Source organism: Asparagus officinalis, chromosome 5, assembly GCF_001876935.1.
Source record: "Asparagus officinalis chromosome 5, Aspof.V1, whole genome shotgun sequence".
In the NCBI taxonomy this organism is placed as follows: domain Eukaryota; kingdom Viridiplantae; phylum Streptophyta; class Magnoliopsida; order Asparagales; family Asparagaceae; genus Asparagus; species Asparagus officinalis.
In genome coordinates, this window is record NC_033798.1 from 108,509,367 (window position 1) to 108,532,020 (window position 22,654).

The window sequence follows — 22,654 nt, forward strand, 5'->3', positions numbered from 1 at the left end:
GGAGGCTGACACAACTCCAAAGAAATGAATAAGAGCACAGTGAGCAGATAAAGCATGCAAACTGCAACAAATCAAAAAATGCTTGTTTTATAAAAACCTGAGCACCACAACCAAAATAATAGAAAGTGACTGCTGTTATCCCAGTTGACTGACAGCAGTAGAACCAAGATAACTTAATTAATCCTCAAATCAGCTGTGCTTTTCATTAGGTTGCCATGTTTAGGAGCTTCAATGTATGTTGCAAATTGCAAATGCCCGTAATTTTGCTGTAGGGCTCCAGTATTGCCAACAATTATGTGGAGTCGAAAAATCGAGCAGTAACTGCCCCAAGCAATATGGAGGTTCTTTGTTTTCCATTGCAGCCGAAGTCATTCATCCACAAACTCAACCTTTAGAAAATACAGCATCACAGACATACTACCGCCACACATTAACTGATAAAAACAAAGAAAGCATTCCACAGAGTACTAAAGAATAAGCACTTCTTTAAAAATCTTTGACATATGCAAATCTGTTGGTAACAAACATGGCAAAGGAAAGCGCATGATTCTTCAAAAAACACAAAAGGATATGAAAACCAAACCCAAAGACACCAACCCGATATGTCCACAAGATTATTGCCCAAAACAAAATGCAGAACAATACCAGTCCATGCTCATGGAAATATGCAATGCTCAAAACTGGGGAAGGGGGAAAGGGGGCAAGATCACTACTACATCCCAATGAGGAAAAAAGATAGGGATTTGGGGCGCTGAAAGCATTACAGGCCCTGCTCAACGAGATAATCGCCCATCCTCTCTACAACCATGTTGCATTGGCCTGGAGTCATTGGCTCATCATATATGCCAAATATAAGGGCCTGGTTGGTTTTCTTTATAGTGATGCCACCTGATCCCTGTAAGATAAACAGAAATGTAGGTAATTCTTCAAAAGCTAGACATGCACAGTAACACTGCTATGAACTTACGGTTGAAAATTTTAGGGTATGTTTCATTTAACCTCCCGAACTTTGGCGGATTTTGCACATTACCCCATGAACTTTGTTTACTCCACTTAAGCACCTGAACTTGTCTTACTTAACCCCCTCCCCGCAAAGTAACACCTAGAATTTTGAGAGGTCATACGCCAAGCATGTGAGGTTAAAAGACGAAAATGATGCCCAATTATTAAAATTCATCCATTTGCTCGTGTTATTTCAAAAGGTAATCTGGCCATTTCACCAAAGTTCAGGAGGTTAAGTGAGACACTCCAAAGTTCAGGGGGATTAGATAAAATTTATACTCAAGTTCTATCAATTCTGAAAAGTTAAGCTAATAATGTAGAGCCTCCACACTCACAGAAGAATAAATATGGCAGGAAGAGGATCAATAGGGATTATTAAGAAAGAAAAGGAGGGCACAAAAGAAGTGTTTGTACATTAGTTTGGTGGATGTCAACAAGCTAACTGCAAAGATAGATAAGCAAACCACACGCAGGTTTCATCATGCTAAATTCAGTAAGGAGAATAAACACATAATTCAGAATGGTAGTAATTACGAAAATGTAAACTACATTGAAAAACTAGAAGCGAAACACAGAAACCCCACCAGAGCAAAACGAACTGATTCAACAAATGAAAGAACTTGCTTGCTCAAAGAGAGGAAGTAGTAAAAATGTGAAGGAGCAGGTACAACTACAACATTAGAGTGATATACAGAAACTATTCCTAAGCTTTTCTATACAGAACTTCCCTAGCAAACAAGATCATTACATGCTGAATATAGTTATATCTCTCGGTCCGGTCGAAAAATATATGAGATTGAACTAACTGGGAGAACTAAGAGAAGAGAAACATTGATATTGATTAAATAAGAAAAACTGAAATGAAAGCGAAATTTTAGCAAGCAGAGGAAGGGAGCTTGCTTGCAACATTAAGCTAGATCTAAAATGGGCAAGAAAGCATAACCGCAAAATGGTACAGCTTATGACAACTAAAGAAGAGGGTAAGATGAAAGGGTCAACAATATAGCTGGTTATCTGTCTCCTATTTGCACTGTATATAAAAATCTCTTTTCAACATAGGTTACTGATCACATTTATAGCTTTCAACTTCAATATAGCGTGTGTTTCAAAGTGATAGCAAAAAAAAGTTGCTTACTTCAAAAATAATTGATGTTCAACTTCAAAGTTCAAGTAAATTTCAGAAAGCAAGTGATAAAGCAGTATGGCCGTGCAAGAAAACACAGAAACTAGAAGAAACAAAACATGATCACCTTCTTTCCACGAATAACAGCTCCAGGTTCTCCTTGGATTACCATGTACTTTACACCCCCAAGAAATAAACCAGTGGGAGCAAGGGAACCCGGTTCATTAAAATCATTAACAATGCCAGTGATCTCCTCAGGTTTAAACTGCACATACACAAAGAGAATTAATACTATATACTAATAAATAAATAATTGGAGAACCATATCAAATATCAAATGTGCATGAGTGGAGAAGGCCAACTAAAACAAAATAAATGTAAGTGCTACTAAAAAACCAACAAGAACACAACGAAGATGGGCTCTAATGTTCCATATAAAAGCTGCCAAATTTATCCAGTCTTATATCGACCATCTAAGCTGGTGCCAAATTCCTCAATAAAATATAGAGATCAAAATGTCTTGCCCAAAATCCTTGGGTAATAGAGGCTAGCAGAGTTCATCACGCATCTTTAAGCTTATCACCAAAATAAAAACAACCAAAACTCTCATAGATTTAGAAGAAGAAATAGGTTTTGTAATGAGGTAATGCATTCAAATCGGAATCAAAGGCACAAAATAATCAAAAAACAAATAAAACATGTTCGCAGTTAAGCCCAGGCTTTTCAGCTTCCAATTCCTAAATATAAACGCTTGTCCAAAAAGGTGTCTTTTATCAAGCTAAACCTCTTAAGGTTGTCACTGTGATAGCACATCAAAAGCATTTCTTGACTAATACATGTTTCTTTAAATTAAGCAAAATTGATTTCAAGCTGACTTTCACTACAGAAAAGCTGGGTGTGAATTATCAAGTGAAGCCCAAAGTTACACAGACACTGGTGCGGTGAGGGTGCGGTTATGGGACACAGTAGAATTGTAAAAGGTAGGGTTCAGGGACATGGCTAATCTATCTACAATAATTTACATGAGATTCAATATCATTTTTTCCATTCACATGTTATAAGAATTAAGTTCTGAACACATTTGTTTCGTATCTTTTATTATGTAGATTATGAATTAGAAAACCGATCCTTTTGAATATTATACCAAAAGGCCTTTAAAAACATAGTTCTCAATTGGATATGGGCTGAAACATATCTGACCAATCTCCAACAGTTTCAAGAAGTGGATATAAAGTGTAGGATATACGCCCAATTAGTGTATGACCAGTGCTTTAAATTAAAACATATATTAAATATTTGTTTACGTGTCCAAATAAATGTATACATATATCCAAGAAGTGCCCAAAGAGTGTTGGTGTCAGGTACAGGTACAATGTCTCGGGCATGGGTGTAACTTCATGATAAAAGTACCAATGCAACATAGGAAATCAAATGTTAAAAGTGAATATTTTGCACTGCCAACGAAAAATTGTAAGAGCTTACAAACTTACAATGAGCGTACGTTCACTATTAAGTAGATGATATAAATTCTGAGTAGCACTTTAAAGCAACTTGGATGTATTATGCTGACAGTGTTTTAAGGGAGGTGAGGGGGCAGAGATAGTTTTTGTTCTGTGAATAGGGAGGTAAGAGATTAATTCTCGGGTTATAATAAAAATTGAACCTGACTGCTTACTTTTGAACCCACTTCCACAATTGAATTACTTCTATAGAACAAGCACTTAAAGGCATCATGTGTGATCTTAACTGGAATCTGTGTTTCCACATGGGAATTTCTAGTGGCAAAACACAGCAAGCAGTAAACCCCTGTGACCTATTTCCCGCTAAGTTAATTTTCAACACAAATTGCTATCAATATGAATCTCATGTAAAAAAAATTAAATAAAATAAAAAATAAAAATAAATCAACTTTAGTTCATACAGGATTATGGATATGTTTTGGATACATCCAACCCTGCATATTCTGTACTTAGATTTTATTTTTCCAACTGATATTTGAAATCTGATGTGATGAGCTGGATATCAGTTCTAAGCAAAATCCCAAGGATTATAAAAGTGGTCCAAAGCCAATCCTTTGGATTAGGAAAGGAATGACAGACCTCCCTTGTCTAATCTGCAGGAGATTTCATGGTTATGATACTTTGTCAAAAAGCAGTAACACTCGATTGGATTTAATGTGACATCTGCACAAAATTTATACCAATCCTAAGAATTTTTACATGGAGGAGCATAGGTAAAAACCATAAATCCAAAGAATTGCCATCCCAATCATGAAAACAAGGTGTCAGTGCAATTGTGGGTTTCAATAACTCAAAACTTTGATTGAGCTTCACCAGGAAAAGCTATATATCTAGGTTTCAGGGGGGAAAACCTAGACATTGACTATCACTTAGAGATGTTTCCTTCCTGGATTAGAAACAGAAAGACCCTAGAACCTTCCTGACTGTAACATTATGGTAATATGGCGCACGTCATTCAAACTGTTTCGCCTACTCATGCTAATTCTTCTAAGAGTCTCTTATGCAATTAGTGGCACTAGTTAGAAACCGTTTGGCATAATATCCTTGACCCTAATGACTTATGTCCTTGAAATTGTTAAAATCAATGACCGAGGAATTATCCCATAGTGTAGTTACACACCATCATATATGTACTGAAATCATTTGGCATGATATCCATCACAGAGAAGTTATGTCAGTGAAATTGGTTAAAATCTTTCTAAACCAAGGACAAGGTCAATGGTCCAGGAAAGCACATATGGCGAAGAACAAAGGAAATAATAAAAGTAAAAGAGGATATAATTCTAAAAATTTCTGGCCTTCAGCAGGTCAGCTAAAATTGGCTTGATGACAACCCAAGTAAATGGATCATAAAAATTTTTAGGGTCAGTAAATGGATCATTTTCCATGGAGCTCCTCTAGTAATAGTCTATATCCAAATGTTCTTTTGGGCCCACTCCACTCCCAATTGCTCAATAAACTATGATCCATCACTTCTATATTTCAAATAAACACTATATTTTATAATAATGCATCACATTTATATTTGAACATAATTACTAGCACAAGTAGAATGATTTGCCCACAACACCACATACACAACGCATTCTGTTTTTTCTATTGTCATTGAATTTTTTTTTTTTCACTTTCATATAATGGATGTAAATATTTCAAATAACTAGATCCAAGCATTCATGGCACACCTCAACACAACAAAACTTACAATTTAACACCATTAAAATAAGATGAGAAAGAAGTAGATCTACTTGATTAACAAAACTAGAAGGAAATACGATCTCAGCAACAAACTACATTTTATCGGAGTGTTGATATTCAAAGTAAGTTCATCGCGATCTGAATCAACCTTAGCTTATCTCAAAGTCAACCACATTAAAAACCCTAGACAATCAATCGGATACATCTCATGCAACAAGAATACCCAAACTAAATCGCATATAATAATAAAAAAAATCATCAGATCGATCTTTCGATGTTGATCCAGATGCCGATCGCGTCCAAGATCAAGAACCAAAAGAGATCACACAAACGAAACAAATCAAGATCGAGGTCGATCGAGATAGAAAGAGATCGATCGGACCTGAGGAAAGTTGGCGCTCTGAGCCCAGACGCTACCGTCGAGGCCTACGATCGCCGACGAGGTCAGGTACTGGCCGTCGATGTTGGCCATGAGGTGTTCATCGATGTAATTTTGCCACGACATTTTCGATAGAAATGTGAAAGTATTTTTGTTGTTGTTTTTCTTTTCTTTTCAAGGTTTAGCTCGTTTCTTCGAATGAAAGAGCCGGGGTCTTCAAATTTCGGATCGAGAAGCGGGGATATATATAGAGAGGAGCGGATCTCAGATGACCCTCTACCACTCATTGAGCCCGATTGAATAAGTTGGCCTGCAAGTCCGCCTTCAAATGTGGAGGTAATTTTTGTTCCGTTGCAGTTTAGCCCGTGGATTTGGCTCCAAATTACATCATGAATTAATAAAAACAATAGTTAAATTTTATGTGATGAACTAGTACTAAAAAGACTATCATCATGAGAAAATAGACTATTAAATGATAATTAAAAAATAGAAGATATAACTTAAACTGAAAATATTTCATTTTGGTTACTTTACTACTTTCTATAATAAAAATTTTGGAAGATAATAGAAGATACCTGAAAACCCCATACCGTAGCTAATTATAATTTATAAAGACTAAATGGCACCTAAGGATCTTATTGTTCACCACCTTTATACTTAAATATCCTAACTTGTAAAATATAACACTTAAATATAGCACTTAAATACCTTAGGTTGTCTAAATTTGGCATGTTAATAATTTATGTTAGTTGAAGTAAGAATATTCCAGAAAATGTTCTCATGTGATTGACACATATCATATTTAGAATTATTTTGACCACTTCATTGTTGGAATCACTCCATTATTTACCCTCCTTTTTATTAAACTGTTACACATAGGAATATTTTTGTCGTAACTGACTTTTTCTAACACCGTTTACAACATTCTAACGGTTGACAAGGGAGGATATTTAAGTGCTATGTTTTACAACTACAAGGATACTTTAAGTGTGGAACTAGGAAAACAATAGGATATTTAAGTGTCATTTAGTCGATAATTAGCCATTTATGAAGGACGCAAGTTACAGGACAGTTGAAGTGACCAAAAAAAAAAACATTTTGCTTTTGTAGAAAAATCTCTTGCCATATAGAAAACAACAAGCGATTCGGTTATGAAACGTTCAAAATGTAAGATAAAAAAATAAAGTTTTTTTTATTGAGAAGAACCTATTGATAAGATCATCGATTGCTGAGAAATGAGACGCTCTGGCCCCATTACATGGGCTGCCATCTAAGTTCGAGCAACAGCATTACAGTCACATATGATAATTAGCCATCAGTTGGCAAATGTTAGGCTGTTTTGTCGGCCAACTAAAGCCTCGAAGACTAATATATGGAGAATGCTCATGATGAGCGTGGGTCATTTTCCAGCCTTGCTGGATCTCGCAACTTTCATAATCTTCAACTAACACATTAATTTCGTTTCGATAATCATGTCTACCAACACAGTAGTTGTGCATATAGCATGAAAATAAAGTAACAAGAGCTTACGACTCGCACGATTCAAAAGAATAAAAACCCGAAAATACCCTTAAATTTAGCAATTATCCACCTCTCATTCAAGATTTTCACTAAAAATCCAAAAAGACCCCTAAAACTCACATTCGGAGCATATGATTCAATTAGTGTTTAGATCACGTTAACATACAGATTCAATTAGTGTTTAGATCACGTTAACATACAAATCACGTGTCTTGAACGTGAGTTTTTCAAGTTTTTGGTTTTTTAGGGAAATTTTGACTAGGAGGAGGTTAATTGCACCAAATTTTTTTTAAAGGTGGTTTATGTGTTAATTAAAACTTAAAGGTGGTTTTTGTAAAATAACCATATTTTAAAGGTGATTTCTTGGAGGTGAAAACCCGAAAATAAAATAGGACTCATATGATTCTGTAATTTTTACATTGACAGACGGCTTGAGTCGCCCAACAGCTTGAAAGCTATATTCTACAGGAAAAAAACACAGATTAAGCGGCTCATTTCTGAGCTTTGACTTCTAATAACTAAACAAGAACAGAGATAATACAAGAATTTGCAATGACATACATCCGAAACATCATAGTGTTTACCTTACAATTAAACAGTGCATAGTTAAAGGTAAGCACCTAGTAATACCGTCTGGAGTTAAAGAGAATTGGTGCACATTGTTTACAGAGCGTAAACCCTCTTTTGACAGTTCAAACTTCAGCTTTACAGGTTTCTATCTAAGCTTCCAGCTCCAACAGAATCACATGGCAGGATTTGAAACATCTTCAATCAAAATGACAAACAATCAGCAGCAGCAGCAGCCGCTAAAGGGGATGCAAATATTATTTACAAAGACAGAGTCCATTACTTGCAGAGTATAATCATCTCCTACAAATATAGCTCACGATACTTACGGAGAAAAAAAATATTGCATTGGCATTGCTATATGTAAAGATATATTAGCAAGAGAAATAAGAGTCATTATACAACATGCATTAGAATGATACATAAGTGCTAACCAAATATCATGGACAAGAATCTTGGTTACATTTTAAATTGATACATAACTAGGATGCGAAAAGAAATTGATCATTGATATAAAAAAAATTTTGGTGAGAACCAGTAATCTCTAAGTTCTATAAGCTACAACGCAAATGTACCTGGCATGATTATACAAGCAGCCTATGTAATCCCTATCATGTTTAGACTCCTTCAGGTACGATTCTTCTTAACCGCAAAACCATCAAATTTGAACAAAGAGTAAATACAGACTCCATTCCTTCATTTCATTTATCGAAGAAAATCTGCATGCAACAAATATCAGCCAAATCAAGAGAAGCAGCTTATTGTGAGATATCACTGCAGATTGTTTAGCTTGTTTCATCTGTTGAGTCTGTAGCTCCTGCCTCTGAAGGCACCGGTAGATGCAGCAGTGTTAGGCCGAATAGGGGCGTTTGTCTGCACTCCCACTCCCCAGCGAGCCACCAACTTGTGACTGTAATAATATGGTCAAGGAAATCAGGCAGAAGACAATTTTATTATGAACTTCTGAGGGTTTGACATAGACTTACTTAGACATGCAAAACAAAACTGACACTAAAATGATGGCAATCTTAAATGGATGCTTACCCTCCAGGAAACTATCCTCCAAAGCCCAAGTCACCCAAGGCAGGGAAAGGCTATTTCTTATACTAAAACTTCAGTTATTATCAAGCTTGCACTCCAAACTACGAGAATTTGAACCATTAAATTTCAGAATGAGCATAAAGATGGGCAAAAATTTACTGATTCAACATGGTTAGTCTTTCACCAAGGCAAGAGCCCTGGACTCTAGTGGCTTTTCAAAAAAATTTCACATCGTAATGGATAAGCAGGATATACAAAAGTTAACAGAGAATATGACCCACAATAGCAATAGACGAAAGAACAAGATTTATGTAGCCAATCCCAAAAATTTGGGGTAGAGGCTTTGTTGTTATTATTGTGGTTAAAGTGGATAACAGTCTTAAGGGCGCACAAGTACCATATCTACTAGATAAAATATAAAAGTTACTGGATGCTCATTAAATTAAATAAATTAAAATGTAAAAAAGGATACACCCAGATTGGAGTCTTCAGAAGATTCCTTCCTCCAGAAAGTGGGTACAGAACAGTCAAGAAGTAATAGAGATGTCCAGCGATGATTCCCATAAGATCAGGACCCAGACGCGAACCAAAGATAACATCCATTGCAAGCATTGCCCAAGGCAGATAAAACGCCTGGGGGTAAGAAAAATAAGGTTTAAGTCACAGATATAAGACTAATAAAGCTTCAGTGTTAACTTCAGGGGAAATAGAAGATAAGAGTTAGCTTAAGTACCTTCAAACTGACAAGTCCATATATGTTGATCTGAGCATTGGGATATTCTCTGCTCCATACATAAAGCATCATGAAGACCAAGGATATCCCTAAGAATCCACTCGAAAAAAAAGGGATGACAGACAGCACCTAAGATGTAGGAAGTATAACAAATATTAAGAAGTGAGCATGCCTGTTCGACTACTTTAACATTCACGAGTAACCAAAAAAAGCCGACTTCCATGTCAACTAGTTCGTTGATTATGACATTGAATGCCCTTAGAAACCCTCTTAACATCATAAATTGCTAGTTTGAACAACTTTTTTGTGCTAATAAGCACTTTGAAGTTAAACAAAAGTTATAATTTGACAAATTCCTATTTACATTTGTCCACTTAAATAATACACTTGGGCGAGCTTTAAATATATTTCTATGAATACATTTCATTGCCATCCATTCAAACAGTTTTTATCATATAAGATCAAGGATTAAAAGAAAGGTCAAGAACAAATTTAACTCTATATATTGAGCGTCTTAGCACGCTCGTGAGCATTACCATTAGTTCAAATTAATAATACCAATACATAAAGAGTACTGACTGACCAGTAAAGAGAATGCTCCAAATATCATCATCCACAAAAAGTCTGCTGTCCGCTTGTCAAATGGGCCTTTCTCCAGCTGCACCCCATATCTTGCTCTGGATGAATTAATTATTCCATACTATTAATTTGTAATATGATCCCATAAACTTTTCCAATCAATAGATTAAGAGGACAAAAAAATTTGTAGGAAAAATTCTTACATCATGAGAAGACGAATTCCAAAGTTGATAGAAAAATTTCCCAAGAAGAAAAAGCATGTGAATAACCTCCAAACCTATCAATAAATTGAGAAGAATTGAAATTTATAATTCCTCATATGACTTCCTTGTAAAAAAATGCATTTAGCATTAAATAGAAGGCAGACTAAGGCAAAAATATGTGATGTATAAACTACAGACCAAAACCAGTTCCTTTTAGATTGCACTGAGCACATACACATGTACCTGTACGAACACATAAATTGACAAACTGACAAACATTTACACGTATATGCTTTAACAAAGGATGTTGATCAACTTAAATGAAGCGGTTTCCTATAATTGAATAAAAAAGAGAAGGTTCTTCCAGTAATTCCCAAAAAACAAAACACGACTACCTTCCCCCCTTCCCATGCATGCTTATATATGCAAATACACACAATATATATCTTTACGTGTATAATTATATATAAAATATAAGTACATGCAAATTTCCTTTAATAATGTGGGAAGAATTATTGATTGTTAAAAGTTCTCTTTCCTTCGCCTTTGAGACAAGTTTTGGTGTCAGCCAAATTGGCAGGTACTGGATGAAACCAGTCGCAATAAGGATGAAACAGATTGGAATAATGCTGAAATTGGTCTAGACATGGCCTACACGAGCTAAAAATACAGCAGATCGCCAAAATTTGGCCAATACCCGCTAATACCAGCCAAATTCAAGTTCATATACCATGAGTCCGATTCATGTATCGACACTAAACAAAACCAGTAATTTTAATTAATACCTCACTCTTGGTCTGAACTAGTGTATCAAGAAACATGACCTTTAAAATCCAACTAGTCTAAAAAAAACATTTACGAAAAGAAACAAAGCAACGGTAAATTGATCATGTGTTTAAATCACTTACTGAAACTGACCAAAACTCAGATTTAATGAATACTTTCTTCCATGGTCTGAAGCCAGGTACCAAAAAACATTATTTTAAAGTTGGTTTTTCTCCTAGAGACCACCATAAAAAAGGGTAATTACACGGAAACATCTTTGAATGCTAATTTATACATAAATCATATTTAATGTCGGTCTATGTTTCAATCAACCACCTCCCGATCAAATTTTCACTAAAAACCAAAAATTAACATAAAGAATTCACGTTCAAGGTAATCTAAACATTAAAAAATGACTCAAAAAATGACTCATGTGTCTTGAAAGTGAATTTTTATATAAATTGCCATTCAAGGTGGTTTTTGTATAATTATCCTATTTTAAGCCGTTTTTCTAGGGGGAAACCTTTTAAAGTTCAAAATTAGTCTGAAAAAGCCATTTGTCAAAAGGAATAATGCAACAGTAAGTTGATCATGTGTTTAAACCACATTTTTGGTGTCCCTCTGACCATCTTTAGGTGATGAATGGATGGGAACAGAAAATTTTGACCTTGTAACACACCAATTCTTTCTGAGCTAAGAACAACAAAGACAATAATTTTGAAGAATAAAAAAATCAGAATCTATTGATTCTCTCCCAATTGGTTGGATCATAGGTGCGATGATTTACTTCATGGGCGAGGTCTCTGGTTCAAGTCCAGGATGGCCCAGCTGCGCCAGGTAAAAGAATATTAACTTTTTGAGGAATCCTTCATAAGGGAAAAGAATATTAACATTCTCAATCTTTCAACCTTGGTTCCATTACTTTTTACTTTGTTTGTTTTGTTTCTAGGGAGAAAGCAAGACAAAGTAAGAGAGCTTTGCTTGTGTAAGAGCAGAAACTTGCAAATGGAGCCCGGAACTAGCCGACATTGATTGATTATTTTTAACGTCTCTAATTCAAAACCGAACATGAAATTTTGAATTCTTATTTGTACAAACGGTACCTCAAACTTGGAACGAGCATGAAGAAATTAACAATACTTCTTTATATTTTGAGTTGTTCTACCAGATCGGTCGCTCAAGATCTTTAGTCTTCATCCGGATCCAATAAAAAAATTGGATCACTTCTTATGGATTCGTTGAGAATGATTCTGATCTAGTTCATGGCCTATTAGGATGAAGTAGTAATAGAGTTAGGTTACTAGATTGATATTTGGTCATGACATTGTTTATATACTGATATTATATTATCAATTAATTAATTGACGATCAGACACCGGTTATCAATCTCCATTAACACATAGAAAGACAGGAAACACGAGTTTTTTCCCATTAATCGCACAACACACCAATGATCAATCTCCCTAATAGGCAAGGCTTATCAGAAAACAATGCGGACGGAGAAGCCTAACTCTGAAACTTACGGAACAAAGTGCATAGGCATTGTTCATGCATATCTAAAGTACATAATCAACTGATGTGGGCAGGGATGGAGCTACTTGTCCTTCCACGGGCATTGCCTCCAAAAAATTTTGATCTTTTGCCTATTAAGGCAAAGCTCAATACCTATTAGGCTATATTCTTACCACATTCTGGAACCTTTACCACTTTTGGAATTTTTATCAAAATGAGTCTCAGGGAATAGCCTAACCAAATCATCTAGATTAAGATACAAGTTTACGGATCCACCCCTAGATGCAGGTGATTATAAACATGCCCATAATTGGCTCACGTTCTTATAGCATCACTTTAAGTTTTGAAGGGGGAAAACATTACTTTTCAGAAAACTAGTTTCAGCAAAGCTCCAGAATAGTTGAAGATATATCAATTAGACTACAAACAAGGTAAAACAACTTGGTCAATGTTTACCAGTTACGCAGTTATCCAGAAGAATGCTAAGAATTTCAAAAGGCTAAGCATATTCATACATATTTGTCGAGAGCTCTATAAGAAGTATTGTGAAATAAAGAGATAAAAAAGATACCATAGATTATTCAATTCAGAATCTAAAATTCTACACTGTCAATGTATCTTCTTAAACAATAGTATTGGCAGCAAGAGACAACACATGAGATGATTATGTGTACCTGGAGATTCTTAAACACCCATGGATAATATAGAGCAATGCTAATAGGATCAAGTAGTCCCAATTGACACACAACAGTAGTCAAAAAACACAAGGTCCCATAGGCCTTAGTTACTGGTGGAAGAGAATTATAATACCTGAGGGGGGAAAATACATGAAAAGATTTAACAAAATCGTTGTGAACACCAAGCTAAACAACAAAGTCAAGATAAAACAAATAGATAGACTCATATAGCAGAAAAACTAAAATTGATTAAATGTCCAAGAAAGTAACTGAGTAGTAAGCCTGATTCCATATTGGCATTCTGTTAAGCTCGATACATGACATTATTTTGTGTAGAATATGGACAAGAATAAGGACTGTGCTTTGAGTACCAAATGCAACTTAAGTTTCATGAAACTATAGAACATATTCAAATATATAATACATCCTAACACACAAAAATTAAACCCCATTGCCGTTTGACTATATATGACTTTCTTTCATTAATGCGAGAAGCAATCAAAAGCAAAGATTGAACCAATCCTCATTTTGCCCATATTCAGTAACATCTAGAATAGCTAAGAGACCTTATTTGGTTTAGCATATATAGTAATTGAATTCAATATCCAAGCAACAACTGCAAGAGGAGACTACCCCACCCCTCGCACCAGATGATACACAATATTGAGTAACATCACATGGCTAGATGAAAATGAACTACTACTTTTTACAGATGCCATTTCCATTTTCTTTCAACCCTACCAGAAGGCAACATCAAAGTATCCTATGTTAAAGACCTAAATAACTATTAAAGTATTAATAACATCAGTCACCAGAGTAATACAACAGAATTTTCAATTGCATCTGGATGCGAAGAATTAACCCCAAAAGTAGGAATTTCTGAGTCATTTTTGTCCATCAAATGCTCCCCTTATATTTTCCTAACAATTTTTCCATGTGACTCTAAGAATACATAATACTGCTAGCAGCTTCACAAAGAAGACTCGTCACTAAATTAACCAATGGAAAAGTATCAAATAACTGAAAAAATTAACAGAGGCGATAAAGGGCTTGATTAAGTGGAGAGATGGGTCATAATTGTGTGATTTGATGAAACAATCAGGAGACAGCGTATAGAGATGGTAGGTAATCAGTTCTCCGCCAGATTCAAACAGAATTTGAGGCACAAAAAATGCAACATGATATCCAAATGGACTCACAATCTCCTGCTTCCACTTCTCCAAGTATGACCCATTTCAGTTATATCGTGGTAAATAGGTCGGAGGAAATTTCTAAATTTATCATTCCCAACAAGAGCATTATACAATATCGCAAATGCTCTAGCCAAATTGAAAGTCGCAAATATGAATGATGCTTCGCCACCAAATCGTTCGGATATTCCCTTTGTATATTTAACAAATAGAAAATAACAAAATAATAATCACATTATTCTCTTAATCCTAAGTAAAACAAATTCACTGATTTTGAGGATCGATTTCATGATATACAGTTCTCTATTATGGTATATTTGATCGGTAAAGTCCAAAATTATCCCAATAATTACATCAAAACCCTAGAAAGAACCAAAATAAAACCAATTCTCAACCAATCAAAGAAGATTCTCCAAAATCTCCCTCAATTTCATTGAAAATCCACCATTAGAACCTAATTATCAACAAATCAGTAAACCCTAGAATAAAACTGAACCCTAGAATAAAACTGAATCAGTAACGGACTTACTCGCCAGGAGACGACATCGAGAACTCCGATTAATTTAGACGAGATCAGCGAAACGAGGATCACAGTAAAGAAATTTTTCGATCAAATACTGCTGCTGTAAATAACTGAGAACAAGTTGCGAACAATTTGAGAACCGCGAGTTATAATTGGAATTTAGAAATCCAGAAACAACGAGACTTTTCGAGTGGGCCCCATTTTGCGTCGTCAATGGAAGTATGTGGGCCGTAGGATTAATATCTAACGGAAGAGAAAGGGGAAATTACATCGTCTGCGGGTCAGCGGAAGATGCCGTTCTGAGAGATACGGGTGACGTGGTTGTCGAATGTTGGCCGTTGGATCTTTTTATCGGACGGTGTTAGAGGTTCTCCTGGTAAAGCTTAGGCGAAATGGCACTTACATACACCATCCTATTTCTCACTTATATATTTCATTTTATATTTGGTAGCAAAAAAAATATTCTAAAATTGTTTAAACTTGCATTCATATATTCTTTTTTTTTTGGCGGCTCTTAAACGCTCTAAAGTTTTATGAATATCACATACTAGTTTTCTGAGTCATTAACCATCTATCAAATGGGAGCTTATTAAAACATGTATTTAAATACCTTAAAGTTTTTAAATTTGGCACTTACATGCTCTAAAATTTTTAAAACTTATACTTAAATACCCTCAAGTTTGCATTACTAAGGGGGTGTTAGTCAATTGAGATATTTTGATGTTAATTGGGATAATTGTTAAAACGGAATAATTTTTTACTAGTGGGATATTTTAGTGGGATAAATAGGAACAATTTTATAAAACGGGATATCTTGATAAAATAACGTGAGATAAATTTTTATAATCATGAAATATATATTTATACATTTTGAAGATATAAATATTATTTATGTATTTTAAACTTACTATTATTGATTTATAATTGCTTACAATAATATTCTTTACTATTAAATAACTTTTCGTTAGACTATAAGATATTGACAATTATTATTATTATGATGGTCTAATGGTGATAATCATAATAGGAAAGAAGTAAAGATAAAAAAAATATAAAAAATAACAAAATAAATATGAGTTCTAGTTTTTTACCACCTAGTTACAAGCTAAAACTTGGAATAATTTGAGAGACTAGAACTCTCATTTTTGTATAGAAAAATGAAAAAAGTGGGATAATTTTGTACCATTATCCCAATTCTAGTTTTATTAGAGTTCTACTTGACTAACACTGTAAAATTTTGTTCTGGTTTTAGTTCTATGTGACTAACACCTTAAAAATTTATCCCACATATTATCCCAGTTCTAATTTTAAGTTCTAGGTGACTAACCCCCAAGAGCACTTTATGTGCAAGTTCTAAAAACTTGGGAATAAGGAATTTTTTTACTACCAAATACAAGTGGGGGCATATAAGTGAAAAGTGGATGAAATAATAGGTTATGTAGGTGCTATTTAGCCTAAAACTTATATATGTAGATCACATAAATAAAATAAAATAAAAATATTCTTTTTTAACCTTTCAATCATCCGGATCATTGATGGTGGGTAAAATCTCCTTGTTATGGTAAAGAGACAATGAAAATTATCGTTTCTAGATTGTGTCTTAAGATGCATGTTTCTTTTTTTTTAAATTCAATATTTTAATATTAGTCTCACAATTTATTGGGTGGAAATATTGATAGAAGAACAAATTTGTGATGCTTATGTGATTTGGAAGATTAAATATGAATTTTAAAGATTTCATGAACTAGTCAACAAAAAAGAAAGGAAAAAAAGACTCAATGAACTAGTATCAAAAAGCTTATTAATAATTAAGGTTACTAATAATTACAGTTGATTTTGAATTTGTTATGCCATTTTTCAGCAGTCGTCCTGTTTTGTTGCCTCCGATGTGGCAAAAGGTACTTTGGCTTTATTAATTTTATATATTCCTCTTATTGCTAGGACCACAATCCATATTTTTAACAAACTAGTATAGTGCACATGTGTTGCGTGTGAACTTTTTTTTTTCTTTTGAATTTTCATAACTAAATTTTCGCTTTATATGGTCAAAAAATATCAATTCGATTTTACGAACTTTGTTCAAAAAATAAGATAGAATTTTATGAACATATATGGTAAAAGTAAAAGATAATTTATATTCTTTCAAAAAATTATCCTCAATATTTAAACATATGTAGAAGATCAAGAATGAAAGTGAACTCTCTTTTGGACATTGATACATTACAAATGTGCAAAATCAGAGCTCTCTTCCAAATAATAAGTAAGATATCTGCATGTGCAAATTCTTAACCAGCGGGATGAAATATTTTGTTCTTGAAGTAAAATTTTTTTACATAAATACGTTAGTTGCTAATTCATTCACAATAACCTTCCATTATAGTATGTCCAACTTCATTCTAAACCATGGTTCCTGCCTCATATGCTCGTCATCCTTTCTCATAATAGTTTTTCATCCTCTAATAAAATTACTCAAAACTTTTGCTATGGGAGGATCTTTGCTGTCCAATAATTAGAAAGATAATATCGGTTTGCCTTTTTCTTGGAATCATGTCAACTTTTTCTACATAGAGAGTCTATATGTATGTCTCATTGTGATGACTCCATGGTGATGACTCCAAATGGCATCCAAAAAATCTCACAGCTGAATTGAAATTTTGAATTTTATTACATTCTTCAATTGAAAAGCTGGTCCTGTTAAAAAAAAACTTGTTTTGAGTTTTATTCGGAGCTGATCAATTCCCTGCCCAAAAAAAAATCCTTACAAATTTTACCAGTAACAATTAAAGCCTATATCAAGTTTAAATGACATTTATTTTGAATTGTACAATATATAATAATACTATATATATTTATTTATGAATAATGGATGGTCACCTCTATACATTTTGCTAACTTTTTGTTGAAAGTTACTAACAATTGTGATTTCTTTTTTTATTTTTTGGTACACAGAATTTTAAAGAATTGTAACATTCATCTATATTAAGAAATTTAAAAGCTCAATACAAAATGAATCCATGCATCACACGGGTCTGAAACTAGTATTAAGTCATAAGAGAAACCAGCAAAAAGATCTACATTCAAGCCATTCAAACCACCAATGTGTCTTACAACAGATATACACAATAACAACAATTTCCTCATCTCCACATTTCTACCCCCTCACTTCCCATTGATCTTTTCATCTTCAGCAAAAAACAGTTTGAACTGAATTAGGCAAATCGTCGAGCTCATCTAAATTACACCCTAGGGTATGACTAGACCAAATAGAAGACACAAAACAAGAAGCAGAGCCTCCAGTGCTCGAGTTGGAGGAGAGCCACTCTGTGGCATAGGTGAAAGAGCAGCTATTGTAGAATTTGCAGTGCGCAATTTACTACTGAAAGACCAAAAAAAAAAGAGTTAGAGAAAGAAAATTGAGAACAATAAAGAAGCAATAGAACTGAGGGAAAAGAGCATACCCAGAAGTTGGATAAATGCAGTTCTCATAGCCTGCAGAAATAGTCCATGTTAGCAATTAGAAATACGAGGGGAAAAAATATAGATAAATGCTACATATAAGAGTAGGATAACAAAATGATATTAGTTATTTGTATGATGGTGCATTTTGTAGGAAGCATGAAACTCGCAGTTATAGACATTATCAAACACTAGTTACTGAGTTGTTAACACGAGATTACAAGCTATTCGCGAGAACATAGATGAGATGATGCATAAACGTTTCTTTTCCATAAGTTTACGTGTCATAATGTAAAAAAAAACTAATCATATAAGATAATTAATAGTTACGTACTTACAACTGAGGAACTAGTACTCCCATTTAATCCACGAACTTACTAGAAACTTATCTAAGCAAAATAAATAAATTACAGGCATGTCTGTGTGAGCCCATTTTCATTTTCTTATCTTAAGAACTGTCATCAAATTATCATGGATTTTTTGGCATTATTGATGGGCATGTTTGAAATGAACAGGGATGACTACACAACTGGGGTTGTTCAAGATTCCACAGGAAGAAAATAGCTGTCTATTTTTTCAACCATCAATCACAAGAACACTAGCATGCTCCATGAATTCAAATTCATCTTCTTTTTTCAATTACAATTAGGTACCATATCATAGGGATGATTGCATGAGTGAACGTTGAACTAACAGTTAAAAAGAAAACACAGGAATCTTTGCTCAAAACTCTACATGTGAAGGTTTCGTACTTCTGTGTTGAACAGATTACTCAATAGGCTTCCATCCTTATCCAGCTAAATGATGTAATCAATATTTTAACACCAATTCGTATGAAATTGACACCAAACTTGATGTAGAACACACGACAGATATATTCATCGAGAAACTGGACAATCATAAGATCAAATGCGGACCCGGCAAAAGAAAATAACTTGCAACGAAGAACGGATTGTATCTCCCAAGCCGTACGTCGGAATTGGACGAATTATATATGAAAAATTATATATAAAAATACGAGATTTTCATATATAATTCGTCCAATTCCGACGTACGGTCCAGTTTCTTCATGAATATATCTGCAATGTGTTCTACATCAAAACTAGCATCCAGTCAAAAACAAATGCTCATTGGTTTCATAGAGGATATGGAAAAGTTTGTGCACTCAATTAGTAGATAATTATTGTAACTGCTCCAACTAATTTACACTAGTGTAAATGGTTGAAGAGTGTCCAGAGTCCACACAAAAGTTCAGATGTTTTTCCAGAGCTCTATATGAAAAGAGAGTTTAAGAAAGCCCATGGTAATCAACATCTATATCCTAAGTTAGCCTAATGTATAATATTTTTTGAAATTAAAAAGTTTATTTTTACATTGATTACCACTAGACAAGTAATTGAAAATAGAGCTACGTGTACAATGAATCTGGAATCTATTTTGGACATCCAGTTCCTTATCTAAAAGCAAATTTGTTGTGAAAAGGCCAAGATGTCTCAGTATTAAAAGCTAGATATATAAAATGAGTAAAAGAAATGCTTATATGCTGCATCAAGTGGTTTTCTAATTTCTAACGTTTGTGCTACCTATAGAGTAATGATCATAAAAGTTTTACACACATCTAGCAACACCAACCCACATATGGTCATCTTCATATGCATTAAATCCATAGCGAATGCGAACATGAAACTGCATTAATGTGTTTGATATCACAATGTCATAAAATTTGGAACCATGCGAAAGAATACCATAAGTTTACTTCACAAAGAAACTTAGATTTTCCAAGTATGCATACGCTAGCAATTGAGTAACATACTAAAGAAAATTAAACTCACTTGGGTTTTTATCAGTTCTCATCCCTGCACCACCAAAGCTACAAGCAACATCAGTAGCTCCATTCTGCTGATAATAGCTATTAAAAGCAAACGAAGCATGAGAAATCAAAGTATCCGGTTGATAACAAGGCTGACTAGGCTGAATCGCTGAACAATCAACATTTCCGGGCCCACAAGCCCAATTCAAAGCACTTTGCAAATCCAACTCTGAAGCATTACTCGAAGCAATACACCAAGTCCCGTTTGTACTTGTAACATTTTCTCCAGTAACAACATCCACATTTCCTCTACCAGTCAAATCAAGACTATAGATACTCGTTTGATCCGGATAGAATAATCCCCAGTTTCTCTCTGAGTCCAACCCGGGTTTTCTATTTTCATTGAACAATGAAAATATGTAGACATCGATTTCTTCTCCTGGCTTAGCTGGTGTCCCAGTATCATTAATTACATGGCGAATTAAATTTGTATTGTAGGTTTGAGCATTATCAGGAGTTGCAGCAGTTTCTTTTGGTGATCCTTTATTAGGCCAGCCAGATTCAGTAACCATAATCTTCAGAGTCTTGTAATTCAGTCCCATTAACGCGAAATATATAGCATCCAATTGAGCATCATACATATTAGTATAAACCAAACCAGTATTTGGGTCAATAACACCTTGAGTAGATGAAAATAGTGCGTAATCTAATGACACATTGCTCGAAGAATCTCTATAGGCATAGTAAGGATAGAGATCCACCATGAATGGGGATTGATTCTCTACAAGAAATTCCAATAAGGGCTTTAGAAATGAAGCATATTTGCTATTAAAAGCACCAGCTGACGGTGGAAATGAACGAGACATCACCCCGAGTGAATGCGTACTTGAAACTTTGATCCTTTTATGCAACCCAACCTTTTTCAATGCATAGTGAACTTTAACCATTGCAGGGACAACTAAGGAAGTGACGTTATCAGAGCTTTCAGTGACTTCAGCGCCTACAGTTACGTGAGTGATCATAGTTGCAGGATAATAGGGGAGAATGCTGTTTTTAAGCCAAGTATCAACATTCGATTGATATTGAGAAAATGCGAGCAGATCGGAGTTGGGGACACCGATCATGAGTTCAACTCCGGTGTTAGCAAAGGCTTTGAGGACTTGAATGTTGGAGTCATAAATCCTTACATATTTGATGTCGTGGAGCTTTACCAACTGAGCAACTTTGTCGGGGGTTGGGAGATCATCGGCATTTCTCCCGTAGCAAACTCCAACATAACCTCCATTGCAGAGCTCTGCAACAAGAAATTAATGGCAAATGCTGTAATTTAAAGGTTGAAATCGTAATAACTGCACAGTAAATGACTAGTTTTATGAACCGATATAGCTGTACTGGTCATAACGGGGATTAATAGCTCATTAATACTGACTACTCCTAAATTGTCTGATTAATAAAGCAAGTAATAGCCCGAGTGTGTTCAAACTAAGGAAATGGGACAAATTTATCGGAACAGGCCACAAAAGATTCAATTTTGATGCAAACAAAAGTCCATACCCTTCTTGGGTATCTAAGTCATACTGTAAACAAGTAGGAAAATGCCTACAAAGCGATCGAAAACCCATAAAACTCTGAGGTCTTCAAAGCAGATACTCAGTAAAAAGGGCTCCTTCACACTCAGAACAGAGCTAAGAGTGGCGTTGAAGTTAAAAAGGAGAAATTTTTACAGTACTGACCACTGAAGAGAGTGAGAATGAGTAAAGGAACCGCAACCATGAGACTTCTTCCCTCCATTGAAGCTCCCAGAAAAAGAACCGGTTTCGAAAATCTTGCCCAGTCTTCCCAAAATGCGCCTCCTCCTTCTTCGTGATGTTTCTCCTGTGTTCCCAGTATGCCCCCGTAATATTCCCGTTCCGTCGTTTCTCGCGCTGAGCTCGAGGCCGTCAGAGGGAGGAAAGGAGCAAACGGACGAATTGACGTAGCGTGTAGCGGACGTGGAAACGTTTTTCTGAAATCAAGTTGAGAAACGCCTCTCGAGTCCGGAAAAGAGACGGGACCCACCACCGTGCGGTTTTTGGCTTTTGGGTCCCAGTTCTAGGTCCAGCTGGGCGGTGAGACGTCCGTTTTCGAGAAGAGACAGACATGCAGCTGTGCTTGAAACGGTAAAGAAGGATTTGTCATTATGCGCTTGGGTTTGGAATGGCGTTTTTTAATTCAAGAACTTGTGAGGCTTCAGGCTTGGCTCTGGGAGAAAGGTGACGGAACGTCCTTTTTTTTTCCTTTTTTTATTCAAAAATTGTGAGGGCTGATTCTTTGAGAAAGGAGGTGCGGATAATTGCGAGCGGAGGCCCATAGGCCATT

At 35.0% G+C, this 22,654-nt stretch overlaps 3 protein-coding genes across 5 annotated transcripts; all 3 read right to left on the reverse strand.

The window, feature by feature from the left end:
- On the reverse strand, window positions 439-5,949 carry LOC109840606 (profilin-1-like). Its single transcript, XM_020409324.1, has 3 exons — window positions 5,723-5,949; window positions 2,253-2,390; window positions 439-895 (listed from the first exon to the last, which is right to left on the reverse strand). The coding sequence occupies exons 1-3, from the start codon at window positions 5,843-5,845 to the stop codon at window positions 761-763; spliced, it is 396 nt and encodes a 131-aa protein (XP_020264913.1). The 5' UTR covers window positions 5,846-5,949; the 3' UTR covers window positions 439-760.
- On the reverse strand, window positions 7,723-15,187 carry LOC109840607 (derlin-1). 2 transcript variants are annotated; one of them, XR_002246961.1, is made up of 8 exons: window positions 15,037-15,187; window positions 13,315-13,450; window positions 10,364-10,437; window positions 10,165-10,258; window positions 9,582-9,710; window positions 9,321-9,481; window positions 8,383-8,717; window positions 7,723-8,005 (listed from the first exon to the last, which is right to left on the reverse strand). XR_002246961.1 is itself a non-coding variant. In XM_020409325.1 (7 exons), exons 1-7 carry the CDS (start codon window positions 15,051-15,053, stop codon window positions 8,603-8,605), a joined length of 726 nt encoding a protein of 241 aa, XP_020264914.1. In that variant the 5' UTR covers window positions 15,054-15,187; the 3' UTR covers window positions 8,140-8,602. The 2 variants fall into 2 exon arrangements, 1 of the variants encoding a protein (XP_020264914.1); XM_020409325.1 differs by lacking the exon at window positions 7,723-8,005 and having other exon boundaries at window positions 8,140-8,717.
- On the reverse strand, window positions 18,073-22,283 carry LOC109840608 (glucan endo-1,3-beta-glucosidase 13-like). 2 transcript variants are annotated; one of them, XM_020409327.1, is made up of 4 exons: window positions 22,030-22,283; window positions 20,319-21,590; window positions 18,489-18,519; window positions 18,073-18,403 (listed from the first exon to the last, which is right to left on the reverse strand). In XM_020409327.1, exons 1-4 carry the CDS (start codon window positions 22,085-22,087, stop codon window positions 18,274-18,276), a joined length of 1,491 nt encoding a protein of 496 aa, XP_020264916.1. In that variant the 5' UTR covers window positions 22,088-22,283; the 3' UTR covers window positions 18,073-18,273. The 2 variants fall into 2 exon arrangements, with proteins under 2 accessions (XP_020264916.1, XP_020264915.1); XM_020409326.1 differs by having other exon boundaries at window positions 18,073-18,406; window positions 22,030-22,282.